At 40.4% G+C, this 26,750-nt stretch overlaps 1 protein-coding gene across 2 annotated transcripts; it reads left to right on the top strand.

Annotated features, from left to right (window-relative positions):
- Positions 1 to 221: 221 nt before the first annotated feature.
- LOC148330144 (receptor-type tyrosine-protein phosphatase epsilon-like) lies at positions 222 to 26,621 on the top strand. Of its 2 annotated transcripts, none has more exons than XM_088304486.1 (22): positions 222 to 452; positions 4,248 to 4,299; positions 4,442 to 4,664; positions 11,303 to 11,374; positions 11,461 to 11,557; positions 12,036 to 12,109; positions 12,586 to 12,722; positions 12,868 to 12,958; positions 13,037 to 13,113; positions 13,200 to 13,236; positions 13,368 to 13,465; positions 14,637 to 14,756; positions 16,436 to 16,596; positions 17,644 to 17,779; positions 17,970 to 18,119; positions 19,293 to 19,386; positions 19,925 to 20,001; positions 20,139 to 20,273; positions 20,409 to 20,534; positions 21,442 to 21,593; positions 24,217 to 24,352; positions 24,472 to 26,621. In XM_088304486.1, the coding sequence occupies exons 4-22, from the start codon at positions 11,308 to 11,310 to the stop codon at positions 24,544 to 24,546; spliced, it is 2,040 nt and encodes a 679-aa protein (XP_088160612.1). In that variant the 5' UTR covers positions 222 to 452; positions 4,248 to 4,299; positions 4,442 to 4,664; positions 11,303 to 11,307; the 3' UTR covers positions 24,547 to 26,621. The 2 variants fall into 2 exon arrangements, with proteins under 2 accessions (XP_088160612.1, XP_088160611.1); XM_088304485.1 differs by having other exon boundaries at positions 16,433 to 16,596.
- Positions 26,622 to 26,750: the final 129 nt, after the last annotated feature.

Raw genomic sequence — 26,750 nt, 5'->3', positions numbered from 1 at the left:
TAGGTTTTGCGTAAAAGCAAAATGATTGTCCAAATACTTATGGACCTATAGTTGCTCTTCCAAAAAAAATAAAAAAATGTCAAAGAAAAAGACTTGAACTAGCATGTCGCAATGATGCTGTTGTGAGCAACTCAGTGAGTCCTCCTTTAGCCGGATGGTGGTGTATGAAGATGAGTATGGGGGGGTTGAGGGGAGGAGGAAGGGGGGGGGGGTCCTCTGGCTCCACACAGGCTGTCATAACGCGGCTAAGCTCAGGCAGCAGGCGCATCCTAACACTCACATCTGACGCAAAAAAAAAAAATATGACCCGTTGCACGTTCTGACAACATTTCACATCGGTTGTCTTCTTCTCTCCCTTTTCCCAAGGATCAAAAACGAATCCGGAGCGTGCATACGGGAACCAGAAGCACCATCATCCTCTCCAGCCGAGTGAGGCGAGGTCATGTTGCACGGTAAGACGCGGACGACGTGATCACTGCAAAACAAGCGAGCTGTGATTGTTTTTTTTTTTTGTTTTTTTTTTGCTCCTTCGTGTCCTCCATCGCTCCACGTCGCATCGCTAGCAATTTCCGAGTATAGAATTCGCGAGCGTCAAGGTGCGCATCGCCGCGGACGTTGTCATCCGCGCTGCCATTCCTTCAGATGTCGGCGTGGAAGGAAATAGGTTAGTGGAGCAAATCTAAGCGAATCGCCGACAATGTTGTAAATAAACCAAATCAATATCGTATGAGGGGGGCGTATGCTGTGTATGTGCAGGACGCGCACTGGTCTAGACAGGAATGGAAAAGTGGGGTGGGGGCTTTTGGGGTGTGTGTTGAGTGGTACCCGTAGTACACAAGTGAGGCCTGCAGGCTGCATTCATAACAATGTGATGGAGGTGGCGAAACAACACGATTTGGGGTTTGACTGGCCACTAGATTAGGTGCACCTAATACCAAAGCCGGGTGCCCTTAAATGAAAAGTCAGATGATGCCCACCGCAAGCCGATATAATTGTAGGGTGCATCTGACTGTTATTACATACATACAGTTAGTAGTTACCTGTTTAAAAATGTAGTTAGTAATCAAATAAATGTGGCGCAATATTAAGGTAATGTAACTGGAATTCATTGAATTACTTTTGGATTGCTCCAATACCAAATATGTGGACAGAAATTAATACTACAACAAAAAAACAAATCAATATGACGTTTATTTCTATATATTTCACAGTTTTATGCCTTTATAATATGCATGCTTGTGGAATGCTAGAGGAATCCTGAGCACCCCCAATTCAGATTCAAAGCACAAGAGGGAGGCATACTAACCACATGCTGCAGAGACAGATAGATAACTTCATCTGGTGAGGTAGGATGGTAAGGTTTTCAAACCTTTCCACGTGAGCAGGTTGTTAATTTGTAAAACGTAGAAAAGAGAAGTTTGCCTCACCCCCCTCCCCCTCCCAATATTTGATATTGGATATTTTTCTGAATGATCTCTCACAGCACACTAATGTACCACGGCACACTGGTTGAGAATCACTCTTTTACTCATAAACTGTGGTCTGATGGGAGGATGATCATTCATGAATTATAAATTGCCCTTAACCTCATTCACAACAAATGATGTAACCTTCATTTCCTGTCCCCAGATTAGACGGCCTACATTAGAAATTGAGTCAGATCGCACATCTCGACCCTCCCCGCATGGCCCACTTCCTGACAGTCCTCGGGAAGATACGTGAGCTCACGTTAGACGCACGACCACATAAGAAGACTCATTTCATTTATTATGACACGATCCTATTATCAGGGGGTGGACAGGAAATTATGTTGATTATGTCAAAACACGTCCACGTTGATCTGATGTATACTGTAAGTGGCTTAGCCATTTTATGTCTTCTTACAGTACAATAATAAGAGTGGTGAACAAACACACCCACAGAGGAGACTTAATTAAAAAAGAGCTGTATTAAAATCTGTCTTTACAAATTTGTAACACTCGGGACACAATTTCTAGCATGACAGCATAATTAGCTATGTCATTTTTAACTTCAGTTTGTGGAGCTAATATTTATTTTCGCAGGTTCACACACTGCCGCTCGACTTTACCGCCACCAACGGGACTAGAGTGGAACAGCATCATCGCATACTTGACACGATTACCCGATTAGTTTTTTTTTTCAGTCACGCAAATCAGTCCAAAATATTTCGGATGGTTCGTCCTTGGCGGAGATCTGCCTACTTCTGAGTGTCATTCTCGTTATCGCTTCTCATTTCAGACTCCTTCAACCCGAAGCGAGGAGATTACTGTGCTCATCCTCTGTAATGGAGGCATGGAAATAACCTTTCTTAGCTATATCCCTTGGCGGTAGTTGCTCTTCTTAAAAAGAAGGGTGACATACTCACCAGACCAGCCTGCTTTCGTTTACACATGATGACTCAATTATGCCTGTTTTTTTTTTTTAAAGGTTTTTTTTTTATGACATTATGAAGCATTTTGGACGCATTAGACTTTCTTCCGCATCTGGCAGAATAAGGCTCCATGGCTGTTTCTCGAGGTTTTTTTGACATCCATTCAATAGTTGAACTGATAGTATGTCGTTTTCTGCAAGTTACTGTTAGTGTAGTGTATAAAAGAAGATAAAGTTAAAAGTACGGAGTGGAATTTCGCTCACAACCTTTCAATTGGTGCCTTGACCCGGATTCAACAGTTCAACTGAGACTGTCATCTGTTGTTTTATCACATGGTGGATGAAATACAAGGCAAACAAGTCTCTATGTTTATTTTATTTTATTTTTTTAAAAGTGTCATTGAACCACTTGGAAGGAAACGAATGGTTATCCCTCGGCCGTCTACGCTGCCTGTTTTCCCCATAAATTAATGATTGAATCGGCGAGTGTGACGCCATCAAACTTTAATGAGCTGCATGTTTGCACTCTTAGTCAGTGGGCCGAGCCGTACGGGTGAGGAAGTGGACGCGTGCGCTCCCGCCATACGCGCACGCCCGGCCATTAATGCAAGCGAGTGTGCGAGCCTGGAAGGAGAATGCGATATAAAGATGGCTTCATCCGAGGCTCCCACAGGACTTTTTGGGGAAGTGAAATATGAATAACTTAGAGCTTATGCATTTTTTATTGCCATTATCATTCAGCTCAGGCGTTTCGTCCCAAATGATAATACACACATTGCACATTTCCGTTGCAGTAACCTTAGCACGAGCCTTCAAATTGTATTATACGATCAGATTTGTTCATTATTCAAATCTTTTCAAGCTCTTTTTAAAAACTTGCTTCATACTTTGTCATGGATCACCGCTAAATTTCCCCTTTTCTGTGCATTTCATTTTTGATTGACGGCTCAGCTAAACGGATTTGTATTTGCCGGCCAGGGCAAAGTTGACTTGAGCTTTGTGGCCGGAACATGATTGCGTTGCGACCTTCATGAGTCACTCACTAGCACTATATGTCTCATACATGCTCAAGGAGCAATGTAATGCATCACAGCTGTATGACTGGCCTGACTCACACAAATGCGCTTTTTAAAGATTTTTATGGCAGCTTCCTGTTCACTCTGTAAAAGCACGAAAAAAGACTTTTTCTCTGTTGGCTTTGGAGGCGTGGTAAAGAAAAATATTGGACTTACACCTTCCATTACATGTTCCCAAATTTATGGAACACCATGTGAACAAAACGCCTTGTGTGGCTATGTTCTCACACTCAAACGTAATAAAATACTTGGACAGTCAAATCTTTCTTTAATTGAATTATTTTTTTATGAGGGGGGGAGCTACATGAAAACTGCAGTGAATTTTATTCGTTTGGATTTCTTTTGTGTGTGTGCCATAATAATCCTCTATGACAGGCGTGAGCAAACTACGGCCCCGGGCCACATGCGTCCCGTTAAACGTTTTAATCCGGCCCGCCGATCTTGAAAAAAATTCAATGAATAAACCTTGTTAATGTTTTATTTTCTAAATACTATGGTTTTTCAAAGACATATTTATTGTTGTTGTGCTTTTGTTCACTTTCATTTCAAATTAAATGTATTTTTTTTCTCTGATGAGGTGAGGTTACCAAAAAGTTTTCCCACCCCTGCTCTATGAGCACTTATATGTGGAAATTGAAAATTGTCACCTCCAAAAATGATTGCAGTTCATTAAGTCTTAGTGTTTTATTTTTACTTTAGTTACTTTTTCAACACTTCTAATCATTATGACATGACAATCTACTTTTATTTACTCCAATATGACTTTCCCACTGTTTTCAGAGCCTCTTTTTACGGATCGCCTGGGATAAATCACATGGTGCTTGTCTTTAAGGTGTGTGACGTCGATTTTGAGTGACCAAATATGTCCTACGTGAGTGATTTGGGATGAAATGCAATTGTTGCTCTGTACTAAAAAATAACTTGGCCATTTTATTTTGATGAACTTGTGTTAATCACTGCGAATCATTTTCCAGGTTTCCGCCACCCCATGTGCCTTGATCCCAATTTGACGTTCTGACCCATCTTAAAACTGTGGCCGTCTCTTCGCTGCAACCGGAACCGGCTCCTCTGAAAGGATGTGAGCTATGTCAGGAAACGAGAGAAAAAGCAATAAGCCTTGGGAAAAGTTGGATCGCTTTGCTGCTATGGACCGACGGCTCCACTGATACCAGGACTGCGTCAGCTTTGTTTGGACATGTAAGTTTCCGGAAACGTTTGAATAATTGACGAGTGCATCAGACAGCGGATAAACACTATCACCGGGTTAGTTGTAGTGATGCGTCATGTCTCGTGAAGTTTATTTTGTTGTGGTGAAGCTTCTCTGCTGTGTTAAACGGCGTCAGGTTTTCTCCCATTTCTCTTTTTTCCCCCTCAACCAACGATGTCTTTCATATAGCCACTTATGTGCGAACCAAAAATCAAGACATTGATCCCTTCACATCTCCTCTCATCCCCTCTCCCTGCTGCCACACTTCACTGGCATGCTTGTTCTACAGTTTTTTTGTTTTTTTTTAAAACACATCTTTGTTCTCTCTCGCCTTGACGAAATGAGAAGAAGAATCTCTTTATGAAGAGGCAGCCACTTGTTTGTGAGGAGATATTGATCGCTGCACACTGTGTGGCGGTAGTCGTGCTCAACTCCAGTTCAAGTTATAGATTTCTCATAAAGGCAGTTTTGACGAGGAAAATTATGATTGCGGGTATGTTTTAGGTTCTAATTGGCCAACTATTTCACAACACAATGCTTTGTTATTTGTTTACGCGCGCACAGACACAGAGAAGAGACATTATATCATATATAATTGATCGCGATTACTCACATTTTTCAACTACAGTTTTCTATGAAGCTTGTATTCATATTTACTTGAGGAAAATCTTGGAATTGGTGTGAAGTAAAAAATAGATAAATGAACAAATATGATTCTTTTCCTGGAAAATACAAATGCTGAACGATACGCCAGACCTACAACTAATATCGTATTTAAATTTGGCTTTGCAAAGCGCGCAAATTATTTTTGATTTCTCTAATGACTCGTTGAGCAACCTTTTCAAAGTAAGTGTATGGAAAAATCCGTCTGTCTCTCTTTACACCCGTAACTTTCGTCTAAGTTTGGCTTGAATTCATCTCCAATGCAACAGATGGCCCAGCTTTACATTTCCAATAGTTAAGACTCACGATATATCGTGATTAGCATTAAATACATTGTGAATATTCCCTTTTGTGTAAACTGAACACTTGTTGACCATCTGACTCATAAATCTGGAAAAAAATGAATTTGTCGATTTTGAAACGTAAAATATAGATGAAAATGAACTGCTAGATTATGACTAACATGAACAATTGTTGTTTTATTAACAATCAAATGTGCAGTCATGCAACGCAATCAACCAATTAGACGCCTCAAAACAAGTAGTACGGCTTTGGAACTGATTTAATCATTTTTGTCTCCATAAAATCAATATACAATACAACTTTATTCATATGGCAAAACTAATTTGTATTAACCACCTAATTTGCATATGTAGTAATAGTCCCTTATTCACAAATTGAATATATTATTTAGCTGCCCCCCAGGAGCAACATCTTACATCTTGATGCATTGTATCTCTTCGACACCACCATACTAATAAACATATTGTTCACTTAATTCCTTAAACACTCCTACTGGATCTTATTAGATTTTCTTGTGGTGAGTGTGAATGTCATTAGCGCAAGTCTGACTCCATCATGCTGGCGTATTGGAATTAAAATGTTTGCCATGTCTGCTGATTACGACCTCGGCGTGAATTGTTTTACTGCGCTGGCAACACGCGCTTAATATGCACTTAATGGCTTCTTAATGAAAGGGCATAACATTGCATCCAGATTGCGTTATTCATAAGTCAAGAAGGGCTGACACAGTATCTGGCTCCAGGTGTGATTAGACGCAATTTCACATAAAGTACTTCCTCCTAAGTAGTCCATAAAACCTTACAGGCTCATTGCACCTTTTAGCCTCGGTAATCAGGATTTGCGTTGGGATTTATTTCGTTTAACCTTTCAGCAAAGCAACACATTTGCGGCGTAAAAATTCTGGCACGCTGTTTTTTCTGTTTCTAATTTGCACATTTTGAGCAGCGACTGTGAACTATTCCAGCGGCTTTTCTATGCGGCGCCGCTGTAGAAGGTGTAAACATCATATTACTTTAGCAGGCAGCTTTCAGGGAAAAAAAATAATAAAAATGAAAGTGGATTACGTGACATGTATGCAGGATTAACGTATATAGCAGTAGAACATGAGCCAGTCGTTGAATCGTGGGCTAAATTAGCGTGAAAAAAAACTGAAGTAGAGAATACTGATTATATATAATTTATCCTATTTTGCATCCTCGCTTGATGAACCATAGCAATGCATATTGAGGCGTTGAAAATTTCTTAAAAAAAGTGTTCTATCCCCTCTGTAATGAGGCACAACATGTTTAAGGTTAAACATGCTTAGTGCAGGATGACAAACAACACCTTTCATGCAAATTTTAAGGATGACTAAAGTTCCCTGACATTGATTTAAATCAATATTTAACTTTATTCATGATATTTAAATTCCGCAGCATACATTAGAATAATGAGTAGCTTGTATCAGCATGTGTCTTATGTGTAAATGACATCATTATGGTTTTTTTCTCTTTCTTTCTTTTCTATAGCTCCATTATTTATAAGAGCTGTTTAAATGAGGTCCGGAGGTCAGCATGGAGTCAATTTCATCATGCTTGATTTTAAATATTAAGACTTTTTCCACTGGTGTTTGCATAAAGATATACAGCAAATCTGCACGCAAATGATTTTTTTTTTTTTTTTTTTGCAATAATGAGCTTTGGGCTTCTGTTCTGAGAGTTGTGTGTGTGTGTGTTTGTGCGTGTGTGTGCGTGTAAGGGGAAAAAAAAAACCAAACCTCTCGCCTTTTGAATGGATTAAACAGGAAGTGGTTTTGACCTCAATGTCTGTTGAAGATGTAATAAAGGCGGAGCTCATCTGCTTGTCTTGAGTGGCGCAGGAAGAATTAGCCCCAAGCTTGGAGCAGCTTGCCACCGCTTCATTGTTAGCGTTGCATCATACTCGGATGGGACGCTTCTGCCTAATTTAATTCACAGGAGTCGTTTCATGCCAAGATGGTACCGCAGCGTGGAAGTAATTGCATTAATTCTCAACGATGGCCAACACCATCAAATTTTTTTTTTTTTTTTTAAAGCTCGTCTCCTATAGGCAGAACAGCCTGCACACAGTTTAAAAAAAATACTCAATGAAGTTTTTACAACCAATTTAAACTAAAAATATCCTTAGAATTCTCACTGTCAGGCGGAATCCTTGCAGGAAATCTCCAAAATGTCATTTTACTTGAGCACAATCGCTAATTTAATAAGATACAAAAAAAATAAATAATCCACACAAATTTATTCCGCTGTCTATGATTAAAAAAGGAAGGATGCTTCGCTGCCGCCAGCCGTCCACATCAAAGTCTGCGCTCATACCGACCGAGCGAAGAACGAAGTGCAAACAACTGTGCTTACATCATCTTCCCAAACTCTATTTCCAAACTTCTAAGATCCATAAGTGATGCAATAAATAAAATGAAAAAATGGGATAAGCAGTGTCATAAATGGTAATGAATCTGGATATACGCAACTTGGGACTATCCATTTTTATCAAAACAAGCTTACCCAAATGTATCTAATCAATGTTCACTCATTATTGCGTAAAAAAAATAAATACATAAAAAATAAGCAAGAATTTCAGTCCTTAGGCAACATAATGCCACAAGGCTCCCGCGTAGTGCGACAGAGGTGGAGCTTTATGACACTTCTCAGGCTTTTTCCAAGTGTCCAAGAGCGTTAATAGATTTCTCTCAAGCTATTTTGAACACTTCAAATTTATTAGCAATGCGTGAAAATAAAGAATGACCAATAATGTTGATTCAGGGAATAAATATTACATTTCCGGTCTCTGGACATAAAAGGAGTCTGTAACAGTGAAGATGGAAAAATATTTATGTTTCTGATAAATTAATGAGGCCACATTCTGACATCTTCCAAGACCACATTTCCATTCTCTCCTTTCCATCATACATACTGTCAACGGCGGTGCGGTGACTCGCATGTATGCTGACGCGTGTTGGGTCACCGAGTGCCCCTGCGCACATGCGGGCCGTTTGTGGTTCAAATGCCGACGCAGCCAGCTTGTTAGCGCTAAGGGAGGGAACCCACCCACGCCCTGACACGTGGCCTTGGGCTGTGGGACACATCTGCAAGCATGCATACATGCAAGATGAGAACATGTGATGTCATGCCTTGTAATGTCATGCACAATGGGCGTGTGAGGTTTCGAATCATGCAGGGTGGGCCTTTTCTTGACTTGAATCTGGAGTATGTAAGCCAAGGGTGAGGTGGGGGACTCGCCTGCTATGCATTATTAATAAGTGATCGAACTATGACGTGATTCTCCACACATTTTGTTTTTGTTTTTTTTAACTGTCCAGAACATTCTATTCAGTGAATTTTTTTCAAGTGCAACAAGTATATTTTCACCGGGATAAATGTGCTATGATTTGCTGATTCTTTTGATAAATCTCAGCGCCTTGCAGATTAATTTGTCAGAATTATCATAATTGAGGTGCAACAATTAATCAATTTAAGTTGATAATTATTTTGATCGCTTAATCATTTAAAGACATTAAATTAAAACTGTCCAAATCCTCAAAATTTCTGCCTGTCAACAATAAATCCTCCACAGAATTTTTAAGTCGTAATAAAAGATTTTCAACATAAGACATTTCCAAACAAATGCTTTTATTTTGAAAACCAATGATCAAAATCTCTGCCAACTTTCTGATTTATTACGGACCAAACCCATAGAATTATTATTAACATTTATGCATTTTCCACATTGTCAATTTGAAATAATATCCCCTTTTTTAAGTGATGGAAATTAAATTAAATGGATGGATTTTTTTTCAGATTCATTGATTAAACATTAAAAGCCTACACACCCCAATTTAAATGGCAGTTTGATGAAATGATTCTAAATAAATCGTTCATATGACCATTAACCTGTACAACTAAAAGCAGTGTTTTAAACCTTTTGAGAGCGTAGCTACAAAATAATCAAGTGCAATTATGTGTTTGCAAAAGTGTGCACACCCTCATTTTCACAATTAACCAGTCACATTTTCCCGCGTGTTAAATGGGAGTTGGCACATACCCGCCACCATTTAAATGTCTTTATTTCCAAATCCATGTCAGCTGTTCTAGGAGGCTTTTCCTACATTCTTGCAGAAGGTTAAATCTCTCCACCCTGTCTAAAACCAGTTTTGGAATTATGGCCCGAAAGTTTCTCGGTTTCATGGGACCACAACATGGTTATTAAGAGGACCTTCACACTCAGTTGTTTGGTTTTCAATAAAGACTCACAGATAAAAGGTCATGTTAATGGTGGAAAAGGTTTATTTATGTTGGTCACATTTCCATCCCCAAAACTTGGCCTTGGAGGGGTGTGTAGACTTTTCTCCTCTACTGCAAGCCCGGCTATGCTTATACAAAGTAGCTCTTTCAGCAAACACAATGTGTGTCAGCGTGCACTCTTCTCTGCATCAGTGCCTTCTAACAGTGGCACTCCCGCGCCCCCGCTCTGTCCTCGTTTGTCGTACGATAACACTTTGACATGCGGCTGATTTTCTTGTAAGGGGCCCGCAAGTGCGTTTATGTGAAAGCCCCTCAGGCTTCTGGGTAAAGCGCTCTCTCAAACATCACAAATTAGGCCCCTGGATGACCCAGAAGAAGTAAATTGGCACAATGAGTGATTTTATCCTTCTCTAACAAGAAGGGGGTCCTAAAACTGAGGATGAATTAGGATGCCGAGATGCCATTTAGGTAGATTGGGGCCCAATTTATTCTGCAGCTCTGCTCAGTTGGAGTAAAAAAAAAAAAAAGTCAAAGAAACTATTTAATTCTTGTATCATTGTCGAGGATCTTGGCGTGTCGGTTCCCCTTTAAGAAAGCCCCAAATAAATAAAGCCGCACTAACGGCTCCCAACATCGAAAAAGAAACAGGACAAGTGAGAATGGTGCTTTTGAGCAAGTGATGTCAGGGAAGCAGCGGGGAAAAGGAGTGTGGCAGGCAGGAATAAATAGGACTCAGCCCGTGAGAGGAAAACACCATCTGGTCAAGATTATAACCTAGATAACTGCGCATATGTGGGTTTGGACACTCCTCCGCTGTCCTCAAGTCATCACTGTCCTTAATGAGGAATATCACAAGGGCAGGATTGCTGGACAACAAAAGCACACAGATTTTGTTTTCTCTGCAGCAGCTTTGCAATTTGAATTTTATATTAGTTATTCTGAACCAAATCAACTTGTAATTGAGGATACCAAGGGGAAGAAAATCTTAGCCTTTGGGAATTGTGATTATTAATAGGTACCCTGCAAATGGCTATAAACCCATCCAGGGTGTACCTTGAGATCAGCTCCCTTTTAGGTATAGAAATTGGATGGATGGATCGTTAAAAGGAATTAACTTCCAGTATGTGGTTAAGTATACAAAATGTGTACGATCAAAAAACGTTTGAAAACTTCTGTTTTGATATATATATTCAACATAAGCACTGGTTGTCTGTTTTAAAAGAAAATGCATATAGTTGTCCTTCGGTGAGAATGTGTGAAGAGTTCTAAATTATGGATGGATTAAGCTCATTCAGTCAGAAACAGGGAATTCTCGAGGCTTCATTTCCATTGCATATTGATTCGACGCCCTCAAGTGGACGTAGTGTGTAATTGCAGGCACTCCTTCTCGTTTCTTCCCACAGAGACGATGGTGTTGTTTCTGATCGGGATCTCTGCAGTCGTGAACGTTTCATCTCATGACAACCAAACGGCAGGTAAGGAATATTAAAGTGACTCTACATGGCAACATTTTTTTTTTTAATTTTGAAAAGTGCATCCCCGTATTGTGTTCTCTGCCCAGGGAACCCCACCCACCAGGGTGCCCATGTGCTGCCCTCCACGTTGATCTTGTCCCTTGTGCTCATCTTTGTCGTCTTGCTGACCATCTACTGCCTCAGGTGAGGTTTTGGGAATTTGAAACACGCCAAAGCACACACAAAGCAAACAATGAGCCTCGATTTTCAGTACGTCTTTATTACATTTTTTTTTATACAACTGAATGATAAATTCACGTTCATTATTTTTCATTAAATTTAACAATACATAGAACAATAAATAGTCAAGCTCACATCAATAGCTACGTTTCATATATTCTCCCTCCACATAAAAATGCAACATATTCATTACATTTATATTAAAATTAGAAGTGATCACTGCAATTCTTAAATAACAAAAACAAAATCAGTTAAAAAAAAAATTAATTAAAAACATAAAAACAACTTTTTGTCTCGCTCACATGGTGGATAATACATATGGTGACGTTTTATGATTGGCCTACTTCGGCACATTTTATGTTTGTTTGTTTTTTAAATTTTAAAATCACATACAGTATTTAACTTTATCTCACTATTGCTTTTCTTTCCTTTCCTTTTAAAGGTTCAAGAACCACAGGAAAGCTCTGGTTACCTCAGTGGATAAAAAGCTTCCAAATGGCTTCCTGGAGGAACAAGGTACTCAACGCAATCACCACTCCATGAAAACGTAATGCTTTGCTGCTTTTTTTATTATTTTCTTTTTTAATATCGATATTTGATTCATGCATTTACATTCTTTATGGCGTTGAAACAATTCCCCGTGTATAGTCTGAGCTAACCTGGAAGTTTGTGGAGACCTCTTAGCTTTCCCAGCACGTCGGGAGCCTTATAAACTTTCATTTTAAGAGGGGAAAAAAAAAAAAAAAAAAAAAAAATATATATATATATATAAATAAACGGAAAGGCCGCATTTTGAGCCGAGGCAGTTCCACGCGGTCCGAGGCGACGCTCTGTTTTACGAGTTGGAGAAATCATTTCTGTCATGAATCGGCAGAAGTGGGAAATCTTAATGGCCGCCCGGCTTGTTGTTGCAGGTGCAACGCCGGCTCGTAATGGTGCCTACTGGGAATCGTTAGCCTTCTGACCGCCATATATTCCTTTTTGAAACACAGGAGAGCAAAGAGTGGTCCTCCTCCCCAGATCCCCCTCGCCCTCCAAGAGGTACTTCCCCATCCCGCTGGACGCGCTGGAGGAGGAGTACCGCGTGCGCTCGGCCGACGACGGCAAGCTCTTCCGAGAGGAGTTCAATGTGGGTTTATCTGCGCAAACGCACCGGACGCTAACCTTTTGTCCCGCTGGCCATTGCCCAAATACTGAAAATAGCACTAAAAACGTACGAGGGCCAGCGTTGTTCTGTCTTTTTTTTCCGCTCTCATGAGGTTTTGTCGTTATAGTCGCTGCCGTGTTACTACCACCACGGGTCCTTTGAGGAGGCCAGCAAGGAGCACAACAGAGACAAAAACAGATACCCCAACATTTTACCCTGTGAGTGAGCCCCCCAAAACTGACGACAAGACTGCCTTTATTGACATGTAATTTATTTCCACTCTCTCTCGCTTGCAGATGACCATTCCAGAGTGGTTCTGAGCAGTCACATCGGTCATGCGTGTTCAGACTACGTCAACGCATCTTACATAGATGTGAGTCGCAATTGCATAGCGGCTTCAAAATGGGGTGTTGAGGTTGCAAGTTGATGTTAATACCAATAGTCTGATCTTTTGCACAGGGGTTTAAGCAAAAGAAGAAATTCATCGCTGCTCAAGGTAATATACTGTATAAGCATCGATCACCAATGACTGATCTGCGGAAAAAAAAAAAAATCCGATCAGAAGATGGACTGATCCATCCAATCGCTGATGAACATTCAATAGACGCAATTTTTTTTCTGCTTCAGGTCCAAAGTTGGAGACGGTAGCCGACTTCTGGCGGATGATTTGCGAGCAGAAGACAGCAACGATAGTGATGCTGACCAATCTAAAAGAAAGGAAAGAGGTATGTTTTTCACTGCAATGTAAAAAAAATAAACTTTAACATGATGCACAACATGAACATTAACACTCTGCTTAAATATTGAAAAAGGAAAAAAAAAATTGTGTGAAGATTCACTTAAAATGTGATGCAAATACAAACTATACCCAAAAACAAACACTACTTCAAGAAAAAATACAAATATGTTTAAGTTAAATGTACCTTAACAGCAAAGCATCCTAATATACAGTATGTAGCTACACCACACAAAAACCTTCCCGCGTATTCTCTCCCTGACCCAATGTCACCACCTTGTAATTTATTTGACCCCGTCTCTCAGATGACAATCTCATCCCATTGTCACCTAGCAGATGACTTTTGCATGAGCCGATCCTCAAAGGGCTGATCAATCGAGAGCTCAGCAGCAGGTTTGATACAGCACAAGAAGGAGAAGAAGCGTCGGGGAATCAATGATGCAATAATTGTTGATAAGACCCTGAGAGACTTGATGATAATTAGTCTGAAAGGCTTGTTAATGAGTTGAAGCTCGGCTTGTGCACATCGTATTGACTGACAGGGGCGCGCAAAGTCAAGTGCCTTTGAATCCCTGGTTACACGCAAGAAAAATCTAAACGCAACACTTTTGTTTGTACTCCTGTTTTTTCATGAAACTTTCTACGTATTCAGAAGCGGGCTTGACCGGCTGGTTTGATTGACCTATTTGTTGATTCATAATCGGCTAAAATCAGATGATGTTTTTAATACACATTAACACATTAGACATTACAACATAAGACATTCAAATACCATCCGCCAAAAAAGGCAAAAAAATCATACAGATTTTCTCTTCTCAGTTAAGGTAAAGATAAACAAGTCCTAAAGGACAAAGTAATGTGCAAAAAATCCTGCTGTCTAATCAGCGTCTCGATATGCCACACCCATAAAGTGGATGTATTATCTCGGCAAAGGAGAAGTGTTCACGAACAAAATTCAGACAGTCTGGTGAACAGAGAAATAGAAAATCTGAGATCAAAGTTATGCATTTATATTTTTGTTCAATATTTCTTTGCACAGGCAAGGTAAGAAGGCTGCTTGCAAAAGATAACTCAATGTGCTTCACAGGATTGAAAGCACAACATTTAAGGACTATTTTTCCCAACGATTGCAATTAATTATGGAATTCCGGTGTTATCAGGACAAATGCTTCCAGTACTGGCCAGAAAAAGGCTGCTGGATGTACGGCAACATCAGGGTGGCCATGGAGGACGTCACCGTTCTGGTGGACTACACCATTCGGAAATTCTGCGTTCAGTATGTGAGTCAAATCTATACATCCACATATCATTTCTTTTCATTAAACCCTTGGAAAAACTGTTGCTTTATTAAAAATGTGCCATGTATGGATTTTCCGGAGCGCCCCACTAAAATTTAATTACTCTTGCAGCAGGCCTTCCCAGCAATGTTTTTAAGGGAGCATTGTCTCTAATTAGGCACACAGTAAAATGGTTTCATATTTGAGCCAACTGTAGTTATCAAATGACATTAAAAATACATCATTTTAATCGCAATCTCTTATTAAAAATTAAGCATCTAATAAAGCTGCATGGAGAAGACGTAAAAAGTAATGCTCCCTGAAGGGGCTTTCAAACAGTTTAGTACACGGTAATAGGATAGAAAATAGAATAAATAAGGGAAAACTGCGGCTGAAAAACAATCTAGGATATTAAAAGAGGTTGTATGCAAGATTAAAAAAATAATATCAATATACTAATGTGTTTAATGTACTCGCAGAATCAATATACATTGTGTGGGAGAGCTTCTTCCTGGCAGTCGTCGGTTTGCTGCGCAGCCTTTTCACTTTGGCAAAGTCGAGGAGGGACAACAGGCTTTTTGTCTCGCCTCTGTTTGATAGTGGAACCCTGCAGCTAGACTTTACGTAGCCTCTCTGACTTGGTGAACACTGTTAACGCTCTGACACGCTCACCATGGGTGAGTCAAGGAACCTTTTGAGAGATTAAGCCAAAGGGAAATGACAATATATGATAAAGTGAATTATATGGAAAAATGTTGCTATTTGGTATTCTCCTATTAGAAAGGCGACAGTACTTTCTAACGTGCTTTTTTTTTTTTTTGTCAATTCCAATGAGGTTGTTGTAAATGTCTGATTTGCACTGAAAAAAGGGATTTACAATTTCCTTGTACTCGACTAGTGCAATGACAATAAAAATTTTATTCATTCTGTCAAATAGATTCAAGTTTTTGTTTAAAAAAAAAAAAAAAAACAGTCACGTGTTGCTAGGCAGAGTATATGGAGCAAAAGGATAATCTGAATAATCACCCTACTGGCAGTTCAAATTATTATTTTATAAAATATTCTGAGCATGACTAACAATAAAAAACAATTAATAAGACTACAAGGTGTTTATTTCAGTTATGTATTACCCGACTTACGTTGACATGATGCAAGGACGAAGAAACGCAAAAAAATCATTGTTGTTACCACTCTTTTGTTGTGTAGCCTCTTTCACAGGGCCTCCAATTTTCCCACTTTTCGGAATGCTTTGACCTGGAAGCAAAAATTTGAGCCTCAAACACAATATAGTTGCAATGAACTCAACTGGGTACAAAACAAGAAAGACAAGGAAAGTGAACAATTCTTCCAGAAAAATAACCTTCAAGTTGTTTATTGCCACTCCCAGTTCAAATTTATTGACATTCAATTTATTTTCATTGGGTTTTTTTTTTTACTATACTATAATGTGCTGAATTTTCTTTTAAAACACATGAACTTTTGTATTTTTTTTAATGAGAAACAGCAGCAGATTAATGACATTTGCATTCCTTTCAATAAGTAAAGATGACTGCGGAACAAAGAAGAGTCACGACTCATCTAACTGCCTGTCTTGTGTGTGCGTGCGCGCGCTTGCGTGTGTGCTCACAGTGAACATTACTCACGTGCAGGCATTAACTGGGCCCGTCTGTTCTTCACAGCAGGGCAGTGATGGACCCCGGGCCCCGTGCCTGGTCACTCAGCTCCACTTTACCAGCTGGCCAGACTTCGGGGTGCCTTTCTCGCCCATAGGCATGCTGAAATTCCTCAAGAAGGTCAAGGCTGTCAACCCGTCTTACGCCGGACCCATCGTGGTGCACTGCAGGTAAGAAGAACACAATTAGGCCTTTTTTTTTTTTTTTCTTCTTTCCCTTGCGTCATCTGTTTTTGCAAGAGTGGCAGATTGTTGCAATTATGAACTCTGTTTAACAGAACACAGAAAAAGTGAGCTTTGTGGTCCTTAAGGGATAATATAGGTTTGTTTAATTATACTGTAACGAGGACATTTTTCCTGCCCTCTATGTGTGTACGTGCACCTTTCTTTGACTGGTCAAGCCGACTGCTGCAACAGGTGCTTACTGTTGTTTTTCAACGCCCGAGGCTCCTGCACCCATCTGCTGAAATGACCCTTGTAAATCTAGTGCTGGGGTGCGCTTTTATACATGCACATGGTCATTCGCCACCAAGCGCGTCAACGCAATAATATACCTTATATAGATAAAAATAGTCAGGCATCTGGATTTTAGTCCTTTAATGGGAAATGGAAGAAAATAGCGCGATTGTTGGCAGCTTCTACTCTTCTGCGTAGAGATTTCGGGGGCACTTTGGTGTGTGCGCGCCATTGCAATGCAAAACACGACAATACTCACTAAAATCCATTATATGTACTTTTTCTTCTATTTGGGAATCAGCTCGCCGAGTTTTCAGAAGTGTAGTTTGTTTTTAGGGAGGAAGGATGTGGAAATAAAACAATTCCAAGCTATGTTCTCATAGAGAGGGGCACACACACACACACACACACAAAAAAAAAACTCTTGCAGCAGCTACAACAAAATTCAAAGACTTGCACTTGTGGGGCGTTGGGGGAGACAGATAAATAATTTTCTGACTGTTTTTTTTTTTTTTTTTTTCCTAAACATCCATTATCCAAAGCGCTTATCCTCACATATTCCTCGTTATTGTTTCACATGGCTAAAATATTTTGAAGTGGAAGCAATAAGAAGTCTATTGGTGACCCAAGACCTTTGTACAGTACTGTATGTGTTGTTGTTCTTGCAGGATGTTCTGTCCACCTGTCTTACAAGTTGTCTGACAAGTCTTCTTCCTGCGTGTGTGTGTGCGTGTGCGTGTGTGTGTGTGTGTGTGTGTGTAGCGCGGGCGTGGGGAGGACGGGCACGTTCATTGTCATTGACAGCATGATCGACATGATGCACATGGAGCAGAGGGTGGACGTCTTCGGCTTTGTGAGCAGAATACGAGAGCAGCGCTGTCAACTCATCCAAACCGATGTAAGCTTTGACCCCTGCTGACCCGCTGTGCCTGCCCACTGACAGTTGTTGTTGCGGTGCGAGAGAAACAACAACCCCCCCCCCAAAAAAACAGACAGCAAAACAAACTGTCAGTGATACTAGAAGAGGAATGGAAGGGAGGAAAAAAAAGAAACTCACTGGCCTCGTTTCCCTTTGTGCTGGTCCGCAGATGCAGTACTCCTTCATCTACCAGGCTCTTTTGGAGTACTACCTGTACGGAGACACGGAGCTGGACGTGTGCTCTCTGGAGGGACATCTGCACGGGCTTCACAACACCAGGGCCCCCCACGACAGACTGGGCCTAGAGGAGGAGTTCCGGGTATGAAACGCGTTTGAAACATTTCAGTAATGAATCGTCCCAACATGGCGGTATTTTCCCCGAGATCTGGCCCAGGGTGGCGCTCTTAGCGGCGGCGACATTAATAACAACGCTTTATAAGGCGGCTCCATCTGCCATGCAGAATTAACGGGAGCTCGGTGGGGTGTTCTCATGTTTTACTCATAGCTCCTCCGCCCTCAGCCCTCTGCTGATTAGAACTTTGTTGTTGCTGTTGTTTACTTGAGGCAGTAAATGTTTTAGCACTTTTTGAAATACACTCTGGGGTCACAACATTAGGTAAGCCTGAGCGATGATGCAAAAAGATGAACAGTATTTAAACATTGATGGATCGCTTTATTAAACGCAAACATGGAACAGAAGATAATTATTATGGAAAGAGAGAAGATAAAGGTTCAAAATAAAAGCAACCACATTCTTCAACACGGTGTACATGTTCCATAGGAGTTGGAAGAAGAAGCAAATTTACATTTTCAAAGACACTGGAAGCAAAGCCTCACAGATGTTTTGCAAATGGAGGCAATATAACAGGGGTGTGCAAACTTTTGCATTGAGGAGCCTCATTAGATTGTTAAAATGAACAGATGGGCCAGATCGTTCATAGCAAAGTTAAAGAAATCAAAATGTGCCCGATGATAAAAGAATGACTAGTTCTTTTTTTTCAAAATGTAATGAGAATTAATTGAATTTTATGAATTGTTAAATGAAATGTGAAATTTTGATGATTGACGTAGTGATTACTTTTATATTGAAAACATTTCATTTACTGTCTTAGACATGTTTTTTAAAATTTTGGAATTGTTATTTAACTTTTACGCATTTTAACTGAGTCATTATTTAAGTACAGGTTAGTGCTTGATAATATATAAATGTACATTCCTGTTCTAATGAACATTTAGGCATACTACACTAGTGTATTTTAATGGTGATAATTTTGGTGGTACATGGTGTGCTACTTTTTTTTTTTTTTAGGTGGTATTTAATGTAAAAAGTACCATATTTAGATGAATGCAAGAAAAATGACAGGACTCTTGATTATGGAGAGCAGCTGCTCTGAAAAGGGCCGTACTTAACCGTACTTATTTTCTTGCCCCCTGTAAGAGTGTCTGGGTTATGTTTTAGCATCTCATCAATGTGCTGGCATGTCTTTGGCAGAAGCTGACCAATGTGCGCATAATGAAGGAGAACATGAGAACGGGGAACCTCCCAGCCAACATGAAGAAGAACCGCGTGCTTCAGATCATCCCGTGTAAGGAATACTTTGATTCCTCACCGCTCCGCGGTTCCATAATACATCACATCCTAGTCCCATCAAAGCGACGGGTGATCAGTATCAATGCCGTACAACGGACGTGCGGCTAATTATGTCATCGCATGTCACCTTTGAATGAAGCATGTTGGCATCCAGGATGTAAGCCACCTCTTGCCCAAACTCATCTGGGTCTGTCAACTCATCCTAACCTGAATGAGTACAATTGCAAAAATGGAAGACTGGGTCAACAAAATCATTTTTATCCTGGTCATATCACATGCAGTCACTTGTTGCTAGGCAGAAATTATTTTCTTCCTATGCACAGGCCACTTAAAAAGAATACCCTCAGCCAGCCACCCCCACAACGTTAAAAGTTCGATTCACAAATAGAGGCGGAACGCACGTGCATTTTTGTTGAATTCCCGCTCTGTATTAGCCATAAAATACATCTTTCTGTTTTGGACCCAAGTGACACTTTTCCTCTTCTTCCTACTTTTATTGGCTTGAAAAAGTTCTCCTTTTTTCCCTGGCACAGATGATTTCAACCGAGTCATACTTTCAGTGAAACGAGGGCAGGAGTTCACCGACTACATCAATGCCTCCTTTATTGACGTAAGCACCCCCCCGCCGCCGCCGCCGCCGCGACCTCCTCTATAGATTTTCCCATAGAAGTATAAATATAAAGCTCATCGTCTCCTTCTGAAACGATGCAAAACATCATTCCCCGAGTGTTGTGGTGTGCCCTCCAGGGCTACAGGCAGAAGGACTATTTCATCGCAACCCAGGCCCCCCTGTCTCACACGGCGGAGGACTTCTGGAGGATGATGTGGGAGTGGAGGTGCCACTCGATCGTTATGCTCACTGAACTAAAGGAGAGGGAGCAGGTGCAGCACGCCGCATGATTTCTACTATCTTATTGCAACACGTTTGCCTCCTTTGTGTGATGTACTTGGTTTTGTTTTTTTCTTCCTCCGCATGGTCTCATGTTGAAAAGTGCATATCAAACCGTTCCTTAACAGGAAAAGTGTTTCCAGTATTGGCCATCAGAGGGCAGTGTGACATTTGGAGACTACACAGTGGAGCTGAGTGGAGACTCACAGGGAGAAACCTTCACTCTCAAAGACTTGGTGCTCACCTGCAGAGCAGTACGTAGCACAAAATACAACTACGATAAGTAACATTTTGTTAGGTTAATAACTCTCTGATAATATAAATGAATATTATCTATGTTCCATCTCTAGTGAAGGAAGATTGTTTTTAAAATAAGACATTGATAAGTCTCAAGATTCCGTTGTTTGCATGTGTCAATATGGAAACGTGAGATTTTTACTCTGGCTGATTCCCACACTCCAAAAACATGCATTAGGTTCATTAACAACTCACAATCAAGTGAGTCGCGAAGACGGCCGAAACTCAAAGCACTCCTGAAGTGAACTTCAAATAACAGGCTAAAACAAAAACATATTTGTACATTCATAGAACCAACGAAACAGATAAAATGTTATTATAGAATAAATCATTTTGAACCTGAAATTACTAAAACTACAGAGCTAAAAATGTGGACCAGCAGCACATAAAAATATTAAGAAGTAAAAAATGCCTTTCAATAAAAGTTAAAATAATAATCACAATTTTCTTTGCGCTTTGAGATTGCCATTTTGTCCGAGCTGGATACTTCTTGGCAGCAATTAAATTTTCGTTTTGGTTGTTTGGTGTAAGGCAGTGATTCTCAAAGTGTGGTAGAAATAATTGAATTACACCACCTATTTTATTTTCCAAGTACAGTTCAATTGTATTTAACTTCTAAATACAGCATAATAAATATAATAATAATAAAAACCTCCACACAGGCTGACTACGTTACTGCATTTAAATATTGGCATTCATTGCTGCTCAAATATTAAATTGAGCCGATGTTCAATCCCTTCAAGTAACAGATGTTTGAACACAAACAAGCAGCAAATCTAATAAGATATAATGCCGTTTTGCATGATGGAGCATTTATTTTAACAGTGCAATAGTGAAATAACAGCTCCTCCGTGTCCCAACCAGGAGAACCAGTCTCAACACGTGCGTCATTTCCACTTCCACGGATGGCCTGAGATCGGAATACCGGCGGAGGGCCGAGGGATGATTGACATCATCGCCTCGGTGCAGAGGCAGCAGCAGCAGTCTGGAAACCGCCCCATCGTCGTGCACTGCAGGTGAGGCGCTTCGCTATCGCCACCAAATCTGCTTCTAAGCCTTTTTACCTGACTTGTGGGGTGAGTTTAGATGGCGTTTTCCTTTTAAACGATACATTTTTCCTTTCTAGAATGTCTGTTACAAGAAAGTCCCTGTGTTGCCTCAGTGGAGCCGCTGTTCTTATGCCTAAACCACTTATGTGATCCTTTATAAAGACTTCTCAGTGGATGCTTTGATCAGAACCTAGCTTCAGGTGAAGTGATTCTAAAGCGGCGACGGCCCGGTGGGATCGATCCAATCCACCCATTCGCAGTCAATTAAAACCTCTCAAAGTGAAATATCCTCTGACTCCCCACTATGATTAATCTGATAAGATGAGCTAACGACAGGAAATGGTGTCATCACTCCGCTCTTTGCCTTCATCACCGCTTGTCTAAGAGGGGCTTTTTAAAGCCGTGCCTCCTCCCGCCACCTCCCGGGAGCAGGGCTAACCCTCGGCGATCCCCCGGCGTCTCGCCGCACTCGTCCAAATTGCACATCACTCCGGCGCTCGCTCCCTCGCCGTCCCGCCATCACGAGTAAACATCGGCTCAGTCAAACACTCAGCTTCCACGCTGATTAGTGTTAGCGTTCGGATTAGCCCTTCCTTAAGTGGAGGGCGGAGGGGGTGATTATTAGCACCATTAGCCCACGCAGGGGTCACCTTCCCTCTCGCCGACCCATGCATTCAAATGGATGAAAGGCATACTTGCTCAAGGATAAGGAGCCATATTTGGTAACTTAAGTGGGTGCTTAAAATGGACCCCGCGCACCTCACTATGATACAACAAAATGGTGCAAAAAGATACAGAGGCTCTTTGGTTCTTGACTGACTTATAAGAGGATTCAAGGTTAGTTATGCAAAGTCACTTTCGACAGCATCTCAAAGAAGAACGAAGGAAATGACACGAAAGTAGACTGCTTGTTTCTGTTGCCTCACTTTCGCTGCGTCTTTTCCGTGAGGTTCCATATTGAATCTCCAGTGACCAGTATGAGCGATAACACCAAATTTAAAACACTTGCTCCCCATTCACAACTTATACCATGTAACATTCATGAGTCACATGACACTGAAGAGAGAAAATGGCTAATTGGGCCCAGCTTGGACTTTTTTTTACTTGGGGGTGTGCTCACTTTTGTTGCCAGCTGTTTAAATGCTAATGTTTATATGTTGAGTTAAGCAGTTTCTTCGGTGTAAAAATAAGTCAAACTAAAGAAAAAAACATTTTTGGAAATAAAATAGAAAGAGTACAACAGAAAAAATGTGTGTGATAAAGATGCAGAAGTCAGTGGGCTGAAGGGGAAAATATTTTTGCGGCTGACAGAAAATGTCAAATTGTCTCAGTAAAGAGGTTGTTCATTGTCTGAGAAGAAACTACAATATTTTACTGACCCTTCAAGTCTGAAACAAGTTTTATTTGGAAAATCAGGTACACCCACCGATGCCTCTGTCAAAACATTCATCTCGAGGGAAGAAAAGTAAGCCCAGAAGGCCCAAAATGGGTTTAAAAAAAAAAAAAAAAGACAAAAAAAAAAACAACGACAGCCATATTTGGACAGCTTCTTCAAAACGGAGAACCAACACACACACACAAAAAAAAATGAAACAGAAGAAGAGCCGACAACTTCCAAGAAAGAGAAAGAATTATTTAAGAGACACTTTTGACAGTCTTACATGCACCGGCCCTGCTCTGCGTAATATGTAGCGACCGGCTGGCAAATGAGGCAATGAAGCCATCAAAATTGCTTTGGCGCATGGAACCCAAGCACCCAGCAAAGACAAGCCTTTTGGAATATTTTCATTTATTTTTTTTAAAGAAAAAGAAAGATTACCCCAATGGGACCGGCTCGTTGAAGGGAAACAAGCGAAGGGCTCGCACTAATTACAACAACATTCAGCCGAACGGGGACTTAAATGTTTCACAAGCGTATGCATACCTCCAATAAAAGACGATTCAATACGTACCCCGATACATGGGCTGCGTTATAATTCAACAATTCAAGGGCGGGTCATTTTAAAGTGGAGCGATTCGGTTAGTTAGTTCTTTTTTTTTTTTTTTTTTTTTTTTTTTTCAAAAAAAGCATACTTGTTTTTATTTCATTAACAAAAATATTTTTCCAATTTCTGTTGGTTTTTTAGCTCTCCAAAGCCCGAACTGTTTGAGTTAATTTAATTGCCAAGAAAAATAAATCATTAGTGGCATCAACTCGAACTTTTTGATCATTTTTTTGGGCCAGTTTGAGCTACTTTAGGACAAGTCATTAGTTTGTGCACCACTTTAAGTAAAAACCGATTTTTCCAATTCAAATCGGTTTTCATTACATACCTAATATAACTTTTTTTTTTTAATTAGGGCAAAAAACAAGAGGCCAGTGCACTATGACTCACTCCAACTTACATTTGCTTGCAGTTCATATACTTAAAAAAAAAAAAAAGTGTGACTTGGACCAATATGCATTTTTATCATCTACTTAATACAATTCAAGGGAAAATCCAAAATTTGGGGGCTGAAATGGAGAAGTCTCAAAGGCACCAAACGGTGATATTGACTCCATTATACAGCATCCCCGAGTGTGACACGGTTTCCCGTTTTCCACTTTCAGTGCCGGTGCCGGTCGGACGGGGACCTTCATCGCCCTCAGCAACATTTTGGAGCGTGTGAAGGCGGAAGGCCTGCTCGATGTCTTCCAGACCGTCAAGAGTTTACGCATGCAGCGGCCGCATATGGTGCAGACCGTGGTAATGTTTGCAAATGAGACGCAAAGACAACAAAACCCGCTTGTGGAGTCTACATAGCGCATGTTAACACGTCGCATCTTAACGCGCTGTTTATTTTTTATTTTTGGTTTATTTTTCAGGAGCAGTACGACTTCTGCTACCGAGTGGTGCAGGATTTTGTCGACATCTTCTCAGACTACGCCAACTTTAAATAACGCACCCCTTCTACCGCCTGCTTTCCAATTAACTTATGCAATCGACTTTTTGGGGGAGTTTGTTGAATGTACATTTTCTAAAGTTTTACATTTTGTATCATACTGTAGTATAAGCAAACATATCTCTCCTTTTGCGGAAGGCTTTTAGAATTACATTTGACTTGAAAACATTTGCTTAGTACATTAAAATATGTAGAGTAATATTATGTAAATACAGAGGTGCCTTGAGATACCAGTGAAAAGTGAAAACTTGCAGTTTGCTATCTTAATGTGAATGCATAACGGAAAAAGCCAGAAACAGGTTAGCAAATAACAGTGTTCACGCTTTAAGAAACTGGTATTTGCACACAGACGATGCAGCAACACTTGTCGATGGACAATATAAGAACACTCACAGGCATATATTCTTTATCCTCCATGTGCAAGAGACTGATAATTACTGCAGTTTACGGAATCACAGTAGTTACGAAATGCATCTTTGTTTGTGTATACTGCAAGAGCGTGATGTGTTGCCCCCTGGTGGCAAGATGTGCAGAAAGAGCCACAAGGAATGACTCATGATGCACCAAATGATTAATTCTTTTTATTGGATTTAATTAGGATATTATTAGGGATGGCCTTGGACTCATACCAGGTATCAATATCAGGCGGATACCGGCCATATTTGAAGGTATCAGATACTCATAAAGGATGCCGATACTAGCTACCGATAGTGAAGGCAAAAAGCACATTGAAGGAGTGGTCTTTGTTCAGCATTATCCGTCATTGGGCTAAGTACTAGTACTAGTGGTATCGGTGTTGATGAGATGGAATTGAACATTTTCATGTAGTGCTAGTTTCCTTACTGACGGTGTTTTGAATTACGAGCATGGTCTCGTAAAAAAACTGAACTTGGATCTCAAGGCAACTCTGTATTCAGACGTATCTCAGTACATTTGAATATTGTAGAAAAGGTAAAAAAATTCTTTCGAAAAAAAAAATAAAATTCCCGCATATTCAAATGAGTTCAGATGCAGCTGTATTTGTAGGTATCGACTTGCTCACTTTCCACCGAAAATGCGTCACTCTCAAAATGCTTTCTCAACTCTTTTTGCTTGGCTCTTTATTAACCACGATGCCTTTTCTTTACACGCGTATGTATCGTTTCTCTTTGCAGCAAATACGTTCAAATGTCTGTCGGCTCCAATTTTCAAAAAGTCTCTTTCAGGACCTTCTTTCTAATCTCCGGCAATGTAACCTGCATTGGATTCTGTCGGTAAAAATCTTCACTCGGTCTCGTATGAATAAGTTAGCAGCCGCTGTCTGTTGTCGTTTGATTCGACGTGGCCAACTTCCTTCTCTTGCCCGTGGCCATGTTACTTAGTGCTTGGTTGCCTGACACTGCAAAATGCCATTAACCCATATTGAAAATAATGTCTAATCACTCCCAGGAAAACATGTCATTCAGACATGTTTTTTTTCCCCTTCAACTGTCAAGTATCATATTCCGCTTTTTTTCTTCCTAACATACTTGCCATTTCTCCGGCATGCATGATTGATTAGAGGCGCCGAAAAACACTTCTAATCGTGAAATATTTGTCACCGAGTGACACGGTGTTTAGTTTTTAACGACAACCCGAAGACATTTTGAACTTTTACTGCTTTTAAATCAGCAGTTTAATAGTTAAGCAACCATGTAGCATGTATGATCTTTTCAGTGAATAATTCAGCGACTATTATGACGGATGTGCTTGATAACGGACAAACAAGGGTTCTGCTCTTCGGAAAAGATCGACACGGCATTTTTCCACATGTTTTCACAACAATCACAAGTAGTTTAGTGATACACGGAACAACAATATAAATGCGACACTTGTTGACTTTTTCTATGTCTGCAAATTCCTCTTAAATACCTTCAGTAATCAGTCTAAATCTTAGTGAGCACTTCTCCTTCTTCAGTGCTACTCGGATGGCCGTGCGATGGGGTGGTAGCTGGGGGTCCCCAAGGACCTCGCAATTCCAAACTAGATACATGAAACCATGTTTTTCATAGAAATTGTACAATGAGTGTTTGTCTGCTTTTTTTTTTTTTTTTTTAATAACTTTGCGTGTTTGTTGAAAAATGAAATCCCAAAAAGAAGGCTTGCAGCATCTCAATGGTCTGGCCGGGATTATTTTCTTCACAAGAACCGTTGACAGTTCGTTTGAAGTACATAAAGTGTATT

The sequence above is a fragment of the Idiotropiscis lumnitzeri genome, chromosome 9 (assembly GCF_059441095.1).
Source record: "Idiotropiscis lumnitzeri isolate Australia: NSW breed Sydney's pygmy pipehorse chromosome 9, RoL_Ilum_1.0, whole genome shotgun sequence".
In the NCBI taxonomy this organism is placed as follows: domain Eukaryota; kingdom Metazoa; phylum Chordata; class Actinopteri; order Syngnathiformes; family Syngnathidae; genus Idiotropiscis; species Idiotropiscis lumnitzeri.
The sequence above is the reverse complement of the archived record's forward strand: the minus strand, read 5'-3'. Positions and strand labels throughout refer to the sequence as shown.